The 14,148-nt window shown below is 54.3% G+C and overlaps 4 protein-coding genes across 4 annotated transcripts in view; 1 reads left to right on the top strand and 3 right to left on the bottom strand.

The window, feature by feature from the left end:
- Positions 1-40: 40 nt before the first annotated feature.
- On the top strand, positions 41-1,759 carry N656DRAFT_786387 (uncharacterized protein; the record flags this gene model as incomplete). The annotated part of the gene is made up of 3 exons (XM_064816516.1): positions 41-217; positions 335-1,223; positions 1,290-1,759. 3 exons carry the CDS (start codon positions 41-43, stop codon positions 1,757-1,759), a joined length of 1,536 nt encoding a protein of 511 aa, XP_064675304.1.
- Positions 1,760-1,992: 233 nt separating this feature from the next.
- N656DRAFT_773922 (EPT/RTPC-like protein) lies at positions 1,993-3,840 on the bottom strand. The gene is made up of 2 exons (XM_064814162.1): positions 3,266-3,840; positions 1,993-3,194 (listed from the first exon to the last, which is right to left on the bottom strand). The coding sequence occupies exons 1-2, from the start codon at positions 3,414-3,416 to the stop codon at positions 2,077-2,079; spliced, it is 1,269 nt and encodes a 422-aa protein (XP_064675303.1). The 5' UTR covers positions 3,417-3,840; the 3' UTR covers positions 1,993-2,076.
- Positions 3,841-5,300: 1,460 nt separating this feature from the next.
- Positions 5,301-7,181, bottom strand: N656DRAFT_841350 (uncharacterized protein; the record flags this gene model as incomplete). The annotated part of the gene is made up of 3 exons (XM_064818985.1): positions 5,301-5,825; positions 5,893-6,149; positions 7,161-7,181. The coding sequence occupies 3 exons, from the start codon at positions 7,179-7,181 to the stop codon at positions 5,498-5,500; spliced, it is 606 nt and encodes a 201-aa protein (XP_064675302.1). The 3' UTR covers positions 5,301-5,497.
- Positions 7,182-11,958: 4,777 nt separating this feature from the next.
- The window catches only part of N656DRAFT_722602 (nicotinate-nucleotide pyrophosphorylase-like protein), a 6,700-nt gene continuing 4,510 nt past the window's right edge, over positions 11,959-14,148 (bottom strand). The window contains exons 3-4 of the mRNA XM_064812503.1: positions 12,349-13,231; positions 11,959-12,293 (exon numbers count right to left, since the gene is read on the bottom strand). Of these exons, the coding sequence (XP_064675301.1) occupies positions 12,187-12,293; positions 12,349-13,231 (990 nt within the window). The 3' untranslated portion in view covers positions 11,959-12,186. The remainder of the gene's footprint in view (positions 12,294-12,348; positions 13,232-14,148) is intronic.

Here is a 14,148-nt window from a genome sequence, read left to right as displayed (position 1 = left end):
ATAGCCCACATTGCATATCCAGTATACCTAGAATAAGGCAATGACCTCCCTCACGTCCAATCCCAAGGTACAGCTGGCAGCAACCGCCGTCGTATCCGCTGCAGTCGCTGCTGCCGCAGTGCTGAGCTACCAGCGCCTGCAACAAGATGGTCGACGGGCCTCCCGCCTAAAGCAGTCTATCCCGGGGCCCAATGAGAGCGATTCAGCCCTGCCAACTGTACGCCCTATAACCCCCCACCACCCTTGACCCCTTACAACATTGCCTCCTTTTCCACACAGTCCCGAAGCAGTCTTATTGACTAAATTCCCACTTGGGGCTCCGCAAAATGAACAGCTGACCCGCGTCGGCCCGTTGCCCAAACCCGACAAGGAAGACGAGCACAACCAGGTGCTCGCGCACCGCGCGCAGAACGGCGATTTCGACGACGAGCTCATTCTCGAGCAGCTCGCCCGCAACCGCGTGTTCCTCGGCGATGAGGGGCTCGCCCGGCTGCGCGACTCCTGCGTCGTGATCGTGGGCTGCGGCGGCGTGGGCTCCCACGCGTGCGCCGCCCTCGCCCGCTCCGGCGTCTCGCGCCTCCGCCTGATCGACTTTGACCAGGTCACGCTCAGCTCGCTGAACCGCCACGCCGTCGCCACCCTCGCCGACGTCGGCCTGCCCAAGGTGCAGTGCCTCCAGCGCCGCCTGGTGGCCGTCACGCCCTGGGTGAGGTTTGATTTGAGGCTACAGAAGTTCGATGGCAAGGTTGCGGATGAGTTGCTGGGTGGCTGGGTGGAGGATGAGGGCGGGAAGGCGGTTAGGCCTGTTGATTTTGTCATTGACGCCATCGATAATATTGACAGCAAGGTCGAGCTGCTCAAGTATTGCCACGACCATGGCCTGCCGGTCATTTCGGCTATGGGCGCGGGCACCAAGAGCGATCCCACCCGGGTCATGGTGGGGGATATCGGGGCTAGTTTTGAGGATGGGCTTTCGAGGGCCACCAGGAGGAGGTTGAAGCTGCTTGGTGTGAGCAGCGGGATTCCAGTGGTTTATTCCACCGAGAAGATGGGCGAGGGCAAAGCGGCGCTGCTGCCGCTCTCAGAAGAGGAGTTCCAGAAGGGGGCGGTGGGCGATCTCGGCGTGCTGCCTGATTTCCGGGTTCGTATCCTACCGGTGCTGGGGACCATGCCGGCAGTTTTTGGATACACAGTGGCGAACCATGTTATTCTGAGACTTACAGGTAAGCCTGCCTACCATTGACGCTGTGTAACTGGAATGTTGGGCGTCTCTGTTGACTCTCCCCCAGGATATCCCATTGACTACCAACCAGCCAAGGCCAGAGACAAGATGTACGACGCCATTCTGGCATACGTTCAAGCCAGCGAGGAAAAAATCGTGCGCATGATCGAAGGTGGTCGGACAGATGTCTGCATCGGTCTTAAGGTCCCCATCACGCCGGGAGACATTGCTTTCCTGGTGGAAGAGGCGTTCAGGGGCAGAAGCGCCGTCACTGGCATTCCCACCAAACTCGTGCTGACCAGGTGGAGAAAACCGTTGGAAACCACCCTAGTCCGTATCGGCGAAGGAAACGCCGAACAAAAGTCTTCCAACCTCAGGCTACGGGATCTGGTATGTATGACCAAGGAGGAAGCCACAAGACACCAGAAGGAAATACTGCAGGGCGCCAAGAACCTCGAGGATCTATACAGCCGAGAGGTGATTGAAATGGTTGAAGCGCGGCAAAAGGAAGCAGAGGCCTATGAGCGATATAGATAAATCTCCGACTCGGGTTAGTAATAATACCATGGACGGGCCGGTTTTGGGTAGGTATTCCGTGAGTTTCCTCATTCAATGCCCCTTAAATCCCCCTTTTCCACGATGGGTATCTAGAATTAAGGTGGTATTTCTTGATGACTCTTGTTCACAAAATCTGGCTGGGGGTATCATTACGCTATGCCTGAGGTATCAAGCAGCTAGCTAACATTCCTCAAAGGGCTAAACGCCAAGGAACTCCTCTCCCAGCCCGAACCAGCTCAAGCGCTGAACGCGGGTATATAATACAATGCACGCTCCACCCAGACTGGGTTCCCGCTTCAGCGTGCCTTTCCGGATCCCATATTCATTCCGACGCCTTCGCAAATCTTCCCCTTGTTGTACCACGCAACGCTTGGGAGCAGCTGCGCCGTCACCCAACGTGCTGTAGTGGTGTGCAAGCTGCCTTCGCCGAACGGCTTGTCTGTCCTGTCCTTGCGCATGCGCTCGTCGATCTCCAAGTTTTCCACGGCCTGCTCCAGTCCACCGCTGTCATTCTCGCCTCGAGGGAAGGATGTCCTGCCTTCGCTGAGCGCTTGGAAGATCACAAGCTGGTCCTGAAGAAACTCATCGACCACTCCACCAGTCGCCACCTCGTCGAACAGCTTCTTAGCTATCCGACGCGAGATGTCCTCACAAAATGAAATGGTCGGCCGCGGCCCGGACTTGCCCTTTGACTTCTTGGGCATAGACGAGAGAGTGTCGCTCCCCCAGCGCAGCGCACCTGATTTTGCCACTAGGAGGACATAAACCCTTGAATCCGCTCCGCTGTCCTCAATGATCTTGAAATTGACTTTGGCTCCCGGGAACAGCTCCTCAAGGTCAGCGACGAGTGCGTCCGTTAGTGGTTCGTGCATTTCCGCCGGGACGATCATCGACACGTCCACCTCTTCGATTTCCACATCCCTCCCGGGACTACCGTTATAGATGGACCCCGCTTCCCTGAGCTTGAGCGTTTCGCCCGGCTTCAGCGGTGTGAAACTGAACGTCACCTTGCCGCGCTGCAGTTTACCGAGGCTCCAGCCGCGGCTGTGCAATTTTCGCTCCACGGAGATGCCGAACGCGTCCTGCAGGGTGGGGAGTAGCACTTGATCGAGGTACTCGTACGAGAGCGAGAAGGAGACGTTGGTTCCGCCCGAGATTTCGAGGGTGATGGGCTCGCCCTTCTCGGTGCCCGCGAAGAGGAGAAAGGGAAAGACGGCCTGGAAGATGAGCAGGGTGGAGGCTGCCGGCGAGTCGGCCGAGATCTTGATGGTGCGGTCCTTGCCTTCTATCAGCGCCGACGGCTTGAGCCGGGGGCGGAACTCCAGTGTGTGACTGCCCACTGAGAGCCCCGTCACGTCGGCTGCCGTGGCCTTGGCGAGATATTCGATTGCCGTGACATGCTGCGATTTCAAGCCTATGGGGGTGTGGGGTTAGTTTTGAGACTCATGAGCGAGATTGGGGGAGGAAAGCATGAAGGGGTTTTACCTCCGCCTCGAGGGCCTTCCCGGTTGCCCCGGACGTGTGTGATCCGAATCGGTTGAGTCGCGACGGCAGCGAGGGCGCATGCTATGCGCACTAGCTGTCCGCCGCCCTCGCCGGTCCTTCCGTCGAGCTCAATCAAGTGTTGGTTTTCCATCAATTTGACGTCTCCGTCCCGCTCTTGGTCAGCGATCGCAACGCTGATTTGTGATAATCCTGTATGATCGTCGGTTATGGTGTCTTTGAGCGCTGGGAAGAATTCCTCGTCTGCTGAAATTTACTTTCTGTGTCGTGGAAGATTCTGGATTTATGGTGTGATGAGTCGTCAAAGTTGCTGAGCAGAGGAAGTTGTTTGCTTGCTTGAGAATGAGCACAGTGCCGTGGGATTAAATACGCCGGATCCCGCTAAGAGACAGCTTAAATTGGGGGTACAGTACAATCTTGACTCCGCCTCAGCTTGACAAGGTCGAGTGCCAGGTTAATCACTTTGCATGCTGTAATGCGTTTGTTTGACTGTGGAGAGTCACTCGGCGGTCTAGCAGTTACGAAGGATATACGAGATGCCAGAGCTAAATACATAAGATGCCACTGCGCTCCGAGTGTGCCGATCAGGGCATGCGGAACGGTATGACACACCTCGGCCGCCTCAGCCCGCCGTCGAGTCGATCGGGCAATCATGGGGGCCTGTGGCCCGGCTTGGGGCGCCGCTAACTTGCTAAGTAAGGTATGTGAATCCCAGGACGGTATCCGTACGGAATTTACCGTCCATGCCGGACGCATTCATTAACTAGTACGTACGGAGTACAAGAGTATAATACATACGATACGGTACGTCCGCACCCATGAAATACATACACAGAGGTATTATACAGTACTGTACATACTTCGTTACCTATACTTACCACTTAGCCAGTATCCTAAGCACTTTTACGGCAGACTGCATCCGACCAACAAGGCGGGCTCGAACCGACTCCAATTGATGGGCTACATTATTGGCAAGTCACCTTGAGTTAGCGCCCGATTCTTACGCCAAGATGGAGCAAAGTCTGCACTTCCACGAACCCGACAGTGGCCGATCGTCTCGGCCCGTGATACGGGTTGGATTATGAGCATCGCGCCTGAAGTGACGGGACTTGTTGTCCCAAACTCCATCATAGCTACCCTGCCCATATTCGGTATCAACTAGGTATGAATGTCGAAGCATTAGAGCGCAGTGATATCGCTTCATTGCTTTGCCTAGATATCTTCCAGACCTGGCATAGCCAAGTACCTACTCAAGGTACTTTTGCCCAAAACATCCGAGCCAGATCAAAACGGAGTCCAGTCGGTTTACCACAAAACTCGGGTGGCTTGAAGCCTCCAAGCATGCGGGAGCTCGTATGGCATTGCGACAGCGTCAAATGCAGCATCGGGCAGCTCCGAGAGATCTCGCTGCATGATCCGGCGGGGAACCGTCTACAGTAGCTGGGCCACGCGGTGCCTTAGCAAACGCACCACCTGGTCCGGGAGTTAAGCTATCACATTGATATGTGATAGTAGTGGTACTGCAGTATGTGGCATATGACGTTGCCGATGCAAGCGATCAGATTATCTGTGGGGTGCAGGACGGGACGGTGCCTCCCGCATCGTACCTGTATCCCCTGAGGCACTAGGCGATGCATTGCTGCCGTGGTTTCATACCTTAGATCCGGTGGAAATGCCCAATCGCCGCCCAGTGTTGCAAGATATGCCTGCTTTAAGGGTCCAAGGGTGCTGCTATGGAGCGCTTTGACTTCAAGGTTGCTTCAGCGGGAGTAGGGTACGTTATGTACTTCGTCTAGGTCCTACTAAGTATACTGTACCTGAGGTTGCTCCCTTCAATGACGATAAAAGCATCGGTGTCCAGTCGGCAATCAGGACGAGCTCAGTCTTAATGGAGGTTACGCCGCATAGTTCGTCTTTGTGGATTGAGTGGACGGAAAGACTTGGCAGGGGCGACGATGGGCTCTCCAAAGCCAACGGAAGGAGCTGATGGCAACGCTCAAACGGACACCGACACGGTGGCAAAAAATGGAGGTTCGGTATTTCTTTTGCGACAATTCTATCATGAAAAAGTATAGCTTGCGGCGTTTCTCCGTCGGGCTCGGAACTAGTGAAGGGGCAGCAAACACTGGACGATAGTGTCGCCACTCAGACAGTCGATGCTCCGGTTCGGACAATTGTTCATTCATCCTTTCATATTCTACCTCCATGGCCAGCTCATTCCACAGTCGACTCTTCGTCGTTCAGCTCCTCATCCGTCTCCCTGATTGCGGCCGAGTATAGTGGACGGTGGCCATTGTGCCCGAGGGGCAGCAGCTGGAGTCGATGTATAGGCTCTGTGACTTGCGCCACGATCTCACTTTGTTGTTCCTCAACCGTACCGTTATATAATAACTCTGGAATGCGAGGGTGCCGGTCTTGCTGATGGTCGACGACATAGACGGCTACGGCGTCCGCTGCTTTGTCTTCGCCTTTGACAACCCCTGCGACCAGGGCAATGCCTTGGTTATCTGCGATCCCCGAGTACAGCGACGAGGCCGACTGACTGCAAATACCGTTAGCGGTGTTGACAGAAAAGAATGCAGTTCGTTGTGCCAGGGCGGCCCTCCTACCCCTCGGACCCAAACTGGGCATCGACAGATCCTGCAGTTGCTCCGGGCGCCGACTTGCTATTCTGCTTGTCACCGCTGGTGATGAGGTCTATGGTTCCTTCAGTACCGACGGCGCGCGGAGGTGCCGTGGCCGTCTCATCGCCTGAAGCAAGGTCTCGGTTTATTCCCCCTTCATGTTGTTGCGGACTCGACGGGGTGGTCGACGGCCTGGCGGACGGCAAATCGATCGGTTGACCGGAGTCGGTGGCCGGACGGGCCTGTGGACAGAGGAAGTCAGTCTCCCTTCTCTCTCGGCTGCAATGGGGGCAGCTTTCTTGGAAGATGTTACACCCCACCCCTTTTTCTCCTGTCCCTTTGTGAGGACAGCTGCCCGTTGCAGTGCAATTTGCGGCACAGATTTTCGACATCTTGGAGAAGAACAAGCAAACTCGAGATCAAAATTAGGGAAAGGATACTCCCGTTCCGGCACCTAAGTGGGAGTTCTAGGAATCTGGGTGGTGTTTCGGGTTGGAGGTCCGCAAGTTGTGACAATAAATCAACGAAACAAAAAGTGGGAAAAGTCGGTCGGCGAATGTGCTACTCACGCCTATCCCTGCTCGGCATACGAGACTGCAGAGGCCAGTGATGAATGTCGGGCCCAAACGCTACCTCGGGCGTTTATTCAAGACATCCTCGAACCTCAGTTCCTGCATCATCCCGGTCCGGTCCCCTATCCGACGTGCTATGACACGTGTATGGGGCCCTAAGGTATGCTTCTGTTGCTCGAGGACGACCCACCTGGAGCCCCGTACTGATATACGGAGCTGCTCGCCGCATTTCAGTTCTCGGCAATGTTTTCGACGGCGGCCGGAAGCAGGGTGCCCCTAGGGTATCGATACCTGATAGGAATATTTCGACCATCGGAGCAAGAGGCGGTGTTCATCGTGGCGGGCGGATAAGGGGAAGCAACCTCTCTTGCGAGCTGGTCGAGGACGGACAACGCATGCCAGGATTGACTGAACGTGGCTGAGGTCAATAACTTTCTCTCAATGTCAAAGCCTTCTTTATGTGGTACAACACACGCTAGGAAAGCTGACAGCAAGAAGGTTGTTGATCGGTCGGGACTAACAGAGAATTTATCTAGGAGATGTTTGCTAAGGAGCAAGGAAAATTCCTCTGGCTCGAGTGAGGATGACCCTCAGATTAGTACATGAACTGTTTCTTGCCCGTTCTCCCAAACGGACAACGGCAGTGCGCCCACGGCAGCCCACCACCGCCAAATGCCCTACGTGGGTGTGCGGCGTGCCCATCTTGTCAGAGGCGCAGTCTCAGAGGCATTTAGGGTAACGTCCAGCAGCGGCGCCGTCGTTCAGATCACTTGTCTTGACAGCAAGGCTCGCTACTATTTGTATTTGGGGCTTGTCAGATTCAACAAATGCAACACGACCCCGGGGGACTCAATCCATAGAGACTGAGATGCGCTGCTGGAATGACCGCTGATTGTTAAGTGTGCTCTCCCCGCACTCAGTCTTGCAGCAGATTATCCCCAGAATAGTTGAGTCTATGAGACATCCCGCGCAGCTCATTTGGAATGTTTCCACGCAAAGGTTCCAGCCCGACTGGGAACCATGCATGATGGCGCTTGCAGTATGCCAGATTTGGAGTCTTGGAAGACGAAAGCAACTCTCATCTTAGCTGTTCCTCTCCTGGACAGTAAATTTTGAAGAGTCACGGAATCTAGTACAAGGGCAAGATTGCTTGATGAAGCAGCCATTCCCGCACCGCAAGGCAGTCGAGCAGCAGCTAAGCCTAGGTGTTCTTCTCCCGACGCGATACTGCTGCAGAAAGCCCACAGAATACTCAACAATGCGCCGCAAAACGGACCGACCCCGGAGTCAAGTTCTAAACACAATACAATCAGGGGCCATCAGAGAGGCGTTGCTGGCATCCAGAATTGATATGAGTTTTCGAATCATGATTGCCTTCAACGTCAGACGGCGAGGAAGGCCTAAGTCAGCCCAGTTACGCTTCTTATGTTGTGAACCCATAAGGCGTCAGGCTGGCGGATGGTCGATCGCATATCGTTCCACACAGATTCTGTGGTATTCCGAGTTGCCATAGGCTTGGGCCGTTCCACGTGTTCTGGCACCAAGTCCCATGCGCAAGAGACTCGAGCCCAGTGTGTCTGCTTTTGAAGCATTTTCGACTCGATCCGGACGATGGAGGCAACCAACTGCTCAAAGATTGCCCGAGGCATGGGCAGCTGCACAATAGTTGCGGCCGGGCTCAGCATGGTAGGTACTGTACCATTTTATCCCACCCCCTACAATCACTTACTTACAGTTACAATGTTTGCCTACCAGAGCCGAGTCAAGACTTTGCCAAGGCTACGTCTGCAATTGGGTTCGGAAATGGTAGCATGCGCTTGCCGGCGCTCTGGTGAGTCCGGTCTGGTCCTGTTGGCCAGGCTCCAGACCGGACCCGCCGTGATGGCGTCGAGCTCTTTGAGTGTTGAGTAAAATAGGCCTGTGTAACAGTGACTTCAAACTCTTCAGCCGTGACTTAGCCGCCCTTAATCTGCAGCCCTTCAGGGGGGAAGGAGAAAATTAGTACAGTACCTCCTTACACCGGCAGTTTGCAGTCGATGCCCTAATTTATCGTCTCTTTTCCTCATGCGCTGGCCTCGGATGACGGAAGGAATTCGGTTTCTCTTCAGGTTACGCCGAAAGAATTCGGCTTCTCTCCAGGGAATGGCCGAAAGAATTCGGCTTCTCTCCGGGGTACGCCCGCGGTGACCGGTACAGCTATCATTGATGGCTGAGAGGCGTGCGGGGCCCCATCTCTTCCGCAGAGGAGAGCATCGCGTCACCACCAGGCGGCCGCTTTGTTGGGCCATTTCAATTGTCCTACATCGCACCCCTGCCAATGACAAATGATGAATCTGTCACCGGCAACGGGCCGAGCTTTCGCTGAGTTCCGTCGCACAAGAAAGCCTTGCGAGGAGCAGCGAGGCGATGGGAGACGCCCAGGGATTCCAACTCGAACTCAAAGGTCGTAACCGGTGTGTGTCGCTTCTGACGAAATTCAGTTTCAAACTCTGTGCTCGTTAACATAACATTCTGACAATTTGGGGAACATGGTGTCTATCTGGGATTCCAGGTAATTCACGCCCCAGACTGGGTGTATTTACACGCTGACCGCGTTGAGTCTTGGGTCAATAAGTCCTTCCTACACGATGGGCCCCATCTCAAGGACGCTCAAGAGATGAAACTACTACAGATGAGGACCATCCACCGCAAACTGAAACAGATAGCTGATCTTAAATTAGAGTCGTGGCGGGGAGTCTGGAACCATCTGGAGTTAGTCCAAGCTCTCAGCTTTTGCTGTTCTTGAAGGGTAATTTCTCAGCGAATTGGCGTGGGCAGTGGTGTGATGACATAGTGAGAAGTCTCACTCTCAAACACGCCTGCGCAACGAGCCCTGACGTTCTGTCTTGCGAAAAGTTTAGTGGTGATTGTGGATTTAAGACCCAAGAAAAGCCACTATTGCAGTTAGGTAGGTGTCTAATGATCATTCCATACCCTGAACAAGGCTACCTTAGTAACCAGAACCAGCGTCTCTGAGTGTGGTAGGTAAGTTCGGTACTGTAAATGGAGGGTATTGCCAAGCTCGATGCCCTCCTCATGCCGGCGTGCCTTATCCATTCATAAGAGGATTCAGCCATGTGAAGTGAACTATGTGATATACATACGACCAAACGTTTCCCCTTATTCCCCTGAGTTTGTGAGTTGTTTTTTGACCCCCCCCACGGTGACATTGTCAGGGCAAATGCCCAGTTGCCTACTAAACAAGAAGAAACTGCACGATTAGCAACCAACCGCAACCTCTGCAATGGCTGTGCCACCTGTGGCCTTACCCCAGAAACTGTTGCCCCAAAAGCCCCGGCTGTGTTCCCAAGTCAACGCACCGTTCCCATCGGGGCGACACCCCCCCTGGCGGTCCCGTTGCTGGCTTTATCTCGGCTCGTTTCTCGGCCGTGTTGTCACCGCCGACGCCGGACGGTGGCCGAGCAACGCCAAGCCCGCGTTGCCCCCGAGCACCTGCTCGAGCTTTTGCTCTGCCGCCAAAGTGTAGGCGACAATTGATTGGGCTATGTCTGTTGTGTGTTCCTCTCTTCGTTTTCTCTCTCTTTGCGAGTTCTCAACGAAGAGTTCGGTCCAGTCACGCCGGGTATGGATATTAGGGGCGTCCATGCTACCTATGATGCGCATAGATGGGGTGGGAGACTGCCGCAAGCGACGGATCTAGACTGACGGATGATGACGGACCGCTCTGAGGTGGAAGTGGAAGGATAGAGGGAGCTTGATGGGAGCTTGCATTTGATGCTTGAGGGCAACAATCAAGGAGAGCGAAGAGATCATCTTGCTATAGAAGGAGAGAGTGCCCTCTATTTGAAGGCCCATCCTCATCCTCGTTCAGAGGAACCCGTTGGAGTGGACTGGCCCATGCTACATCGCCATGGGACATCCCGTCGGCACAAGCTATCTCTGGAACCGATGAAACTCAACACTGCTCCTCGGGCTGACTCCATCACCGGGGTGCATGTAAAACTCTAAACTTTATTCGAGGTCGGCTACCTCGTCAAGGTCATGTATCTCATGTATCCATGCATTGGCTTTCCAGGTAAATTGTGATCTGTCAGCAGGAAATTCCGCTGGCGTCTCAACGAGTCGCTGACGCGGACGCGGGAGACCGGAAGGGCGCCCTGAAGGGCGCCTCGACGGTTGCTTGGAAGACATCCAGCATCTTTGAGGAGGGGAATCTTGCCGGGGTTTTGACCAGGGCCAGGGTGTGGAAGTCTGGATTAGATCGGACATGCTCAGGGATCTGAATCCTTCACCACGTGGGAGCGGCAGCATGGACAGGAGTTAGGTGCACATTTCTCCCCATTGATTACGCCGTATGAATACATAAGGGTAAGTATTAGTGGCCGAGGGGCCCTGTCAAAGTCAGCTACGTACAATACCCATGTATTGTGCATTTGTAAATGTGATAGGCGGGTCAACCCCATGGATGCCTGTTGAGTAGCAGGCCCAGGCTCGACTCATGTTACCAAGCCAGCAGAGAGAAATGCCTGGGAGACGCTCGAAGGAGGCGTGGCCGGCTTTGCCATTATGCGATGACAGCCCTCTCGCGCATCGTCATCACAATCATCACAATCTTAACAGCAAGCAATGCCTGAGGAGGAGCACGGGTCAAGGAAATGGTACGTAGTGTATGCCATGAAGATGCAGCCCATCAGAAGACACAAAACAATGAGAGGTCGAATTCGGGCCGGAGGCTGTATTGTAAAGTACGTAACGTGTATACAGGCAGGAGCGGGAGTAGGGGGGTATCAGTGTACGCTGCTTACCATAGGTACAGTACAGTACAATACATGTTGCTGCATGTGGTGTATACCTTATACATTTTGTATGCGTAAGTATAAGATGGTAAGGACTAGTACAATCAGCAAGGGCAGTAAGAGCGTGTAATAGTCGGGATCAAGAACGACAGAAAAGTCAAAGGGGGGTAACAGTGACAGGAAAAGGCAAGCGGGATCATCAATGACGAAGGAGCCGAAAAGTGCGCTTGGCCGTCAAGAAAATTCAGATGCCATCTCGGCCGTCAAGGAAAAACGAGACGCCAACTCGGCCGTCAAGAAAAAACGAGACGTGTGCTTGGCCGTCAGGAAGATTGAGGCTTGGCGTCAGGAAGATTGAGGCTTGGCGCCAGGAAAAGGCTGCGCCGAGCGGAACCCCGGTCCGGCAAGCTTGGCTGCCACGTGGGAAATGCCCCACTGCCGAACACATCCCCCTCAATACCCCCCGATATGGTACCTGATTGAGCTGATTCCATCACTCCCGTGTGGGGCGTGGCATGGGTCACAATATCGGCCGCGCATCAGCGCCCATCATTTCAGCATTAACTACAACGTTAAAATTACACTTGGGCTAGGCTGCATCCGCATACTTGTGGAAGGTGGGGAAATAGCGGTGAGTCTGGAGGATGTTGAATTACAACCGCGTGCCGAATCATCATGCAGGAGCCGTACTGTAGTCTGTAAGTACTGTACATGCCTACATACATTCACAGATGCCTGGGGAACGTTGGAATCACCGCATGTAGGTATGTATTGCGTAGGCAGCCAGCTATGATACAGCTCAACCCTAGACGCTAGGGAAACTTCATTTACACAAAGTATTCGAGATTCAAGCCCGGCTCATTGTGAAGCATTGCGGCTCTTTCGGACATGACCGATTTGTAATCATTGCTTCAGCTCGACACTTCGGGTCCCTGACCCTTTTCCAAATTGATTTTGAGAGAGAAGTCGACGTGGCGCACTCCCTGATGAATAGCGCTCGTTGAGAGGATATCGACATCTGGAGTGGTATCTGTCAGTACTCTTGGTACGCTCATACTCTTGGAAAAACGTACCGTTGCAGATGTACAGCTCGGCGTTGTCCTCAGTCAATCCACCGGAAACCTCAAGCAAGAACTGCCTTTTGCCCTTCCACTTCTCCTTCAGGCTCCGTGACGTTGTTTTGACCCCCGCGCCTGTGAAGTTGTCCAGCATGATGACATCGGCCCCGGCGGCAATTGCCTCATCGGCCTCTTCTTCGCTCTGCACCTCGACCTCAATCTTCAAGCTAAAGCCGCCGGCGGCCCTGGCCGCCTTCACCGCCTGGGTGATGCTGCCGCGGCTCCACACGTGGTTGTCTTTGAGCATAGTCATGGTGCTCAAATCCATGCGGTGTGTGTCGGCGCCGCCCACCAGCATACCGTATTTTTCCACGAGACGGAATCCAGGGGTAGTCTTGCGCGTGCCTGCGAGAGTACCCTTGTAGCCGGCACTACGGAGATTGACCAACAGCCTCCGGCTCATGCTTGCGATGCCGGAGCAGCGGGCCAGGATGTTGAGTGCCACACGCTCGCCCTCCAGCAGGCCCCGCGCCGGCCCGCTCACCGTGGCGAGGGCAGTCTTGCCGCCGTGCGTCTCAATGTGCGAGCCCTCGCGGGCGTGCCACTGCACCGTGCACCCGCACTGGGCAAAGACCTCGTTGAAGAAGGGGATGCCGGCCAGGATTCCCGGCGACTTGCCCCAGAGCGTTGCCGTCCGCGGCTCGTCACCGACCACGAATCCACCCACGTCAAAGGAAGGCGTGTCCTCAGCTAGCCACGCCGTGATCTGCGTTTTCCAGGATGCCGGCAGAAGATGCTCGAGGGAGCCATGGTCTAGGGGAAGGTCAATCATGATGGCGAGATGTATACCGAAATGGGCGCTTCGTGATGGAGATAATGGAGCTCTCTTCGGCTTGGGCTATTGGCTGGTGATGACGGGTGGCTTGGCAAGCCACACTGACTCGATTGGAGCAACTGAAACAAACGATATCAGAACCGGGCTGACATTGGATGCCCAGTGACTGTGTGACAAGACAAGGCCCGCCGTGACGATGCGACACCCGCCCGCATGGAACGACGTTATAAGTGGAGTAGGTAATGGATGCGGAGAACATGGGGTGTATGTAAGTACAAGATGTAAATACTTGTAATATTACTGATAGTGTGACGCATAAATTACAGCCCGCCCTTCTCCCCCGACGCCAAGCCGCCCTTTGTCTCCAACGCCAAACCTTGCCATTTTCCCAGTCAACTACGGATACGAATATGGTGCATATGGATTATCATGGACTACGGAGGTCCACCGCTATGTGTACCGAGCTTTTACTGTGTAGTATCCTGCCATGCAGTGCAATGCCAGTGTTGAAGTTCTGGATCCATCCACCCCCAACATCCATTGGTGATTACCTACAGATACACACGACTACTCCTGAAATAGCACAGAAAAATCGAGCGTAGATTTCTCCTTGGGACTCGGGCCGACAAGAGGACACGCCGATATACGAAGTACAGATTTGGTTGTTCGGATCTGGAAGGGACCAGACATAATTGCGTGTACAGGACAACCCTTGCTTGTCCGTTAGCGCGGTACTTCGGTGAGGCAAATGAACGGCATCGATGGTGATAGCCGTTTCCCGGGATAGCTCGTCGCCGTTTTCGGAACTGGAAATAAACGGCTAGCCGCTTATTTACTGGCGATTATACGAGATTGGGCGAACAAGATTGGGCGAACAAGATTGGGAAGAAGATTAGGAAGAAGAATGGGTGAGAGAGAATGGGTGAGAGAGAATGGGTGAGAGAGAATGGGTGAGAGAGAATGGGTGAGAGAGAATGGGT

This window comes from Canariomyces notabilis (assembly GCF_033297395.1).
Source record: "Canariomyces notabilis strain CBS 508.74 unplaced genomic scaffold N656scaffold_1, whole genome shotgun sequence".
NCBI classification, from domain to species: Eukaryota; Fungi; Ascomycota; class Sordariomycetes; order Sordariales; family Chaetomiaceae; genus Canariomyces; species Canariomyces notabilis.
Note: the sequence above shows the minus strand (reverse complement) of the source record. Positions and strands in the feature narration are given on the sequence as shown.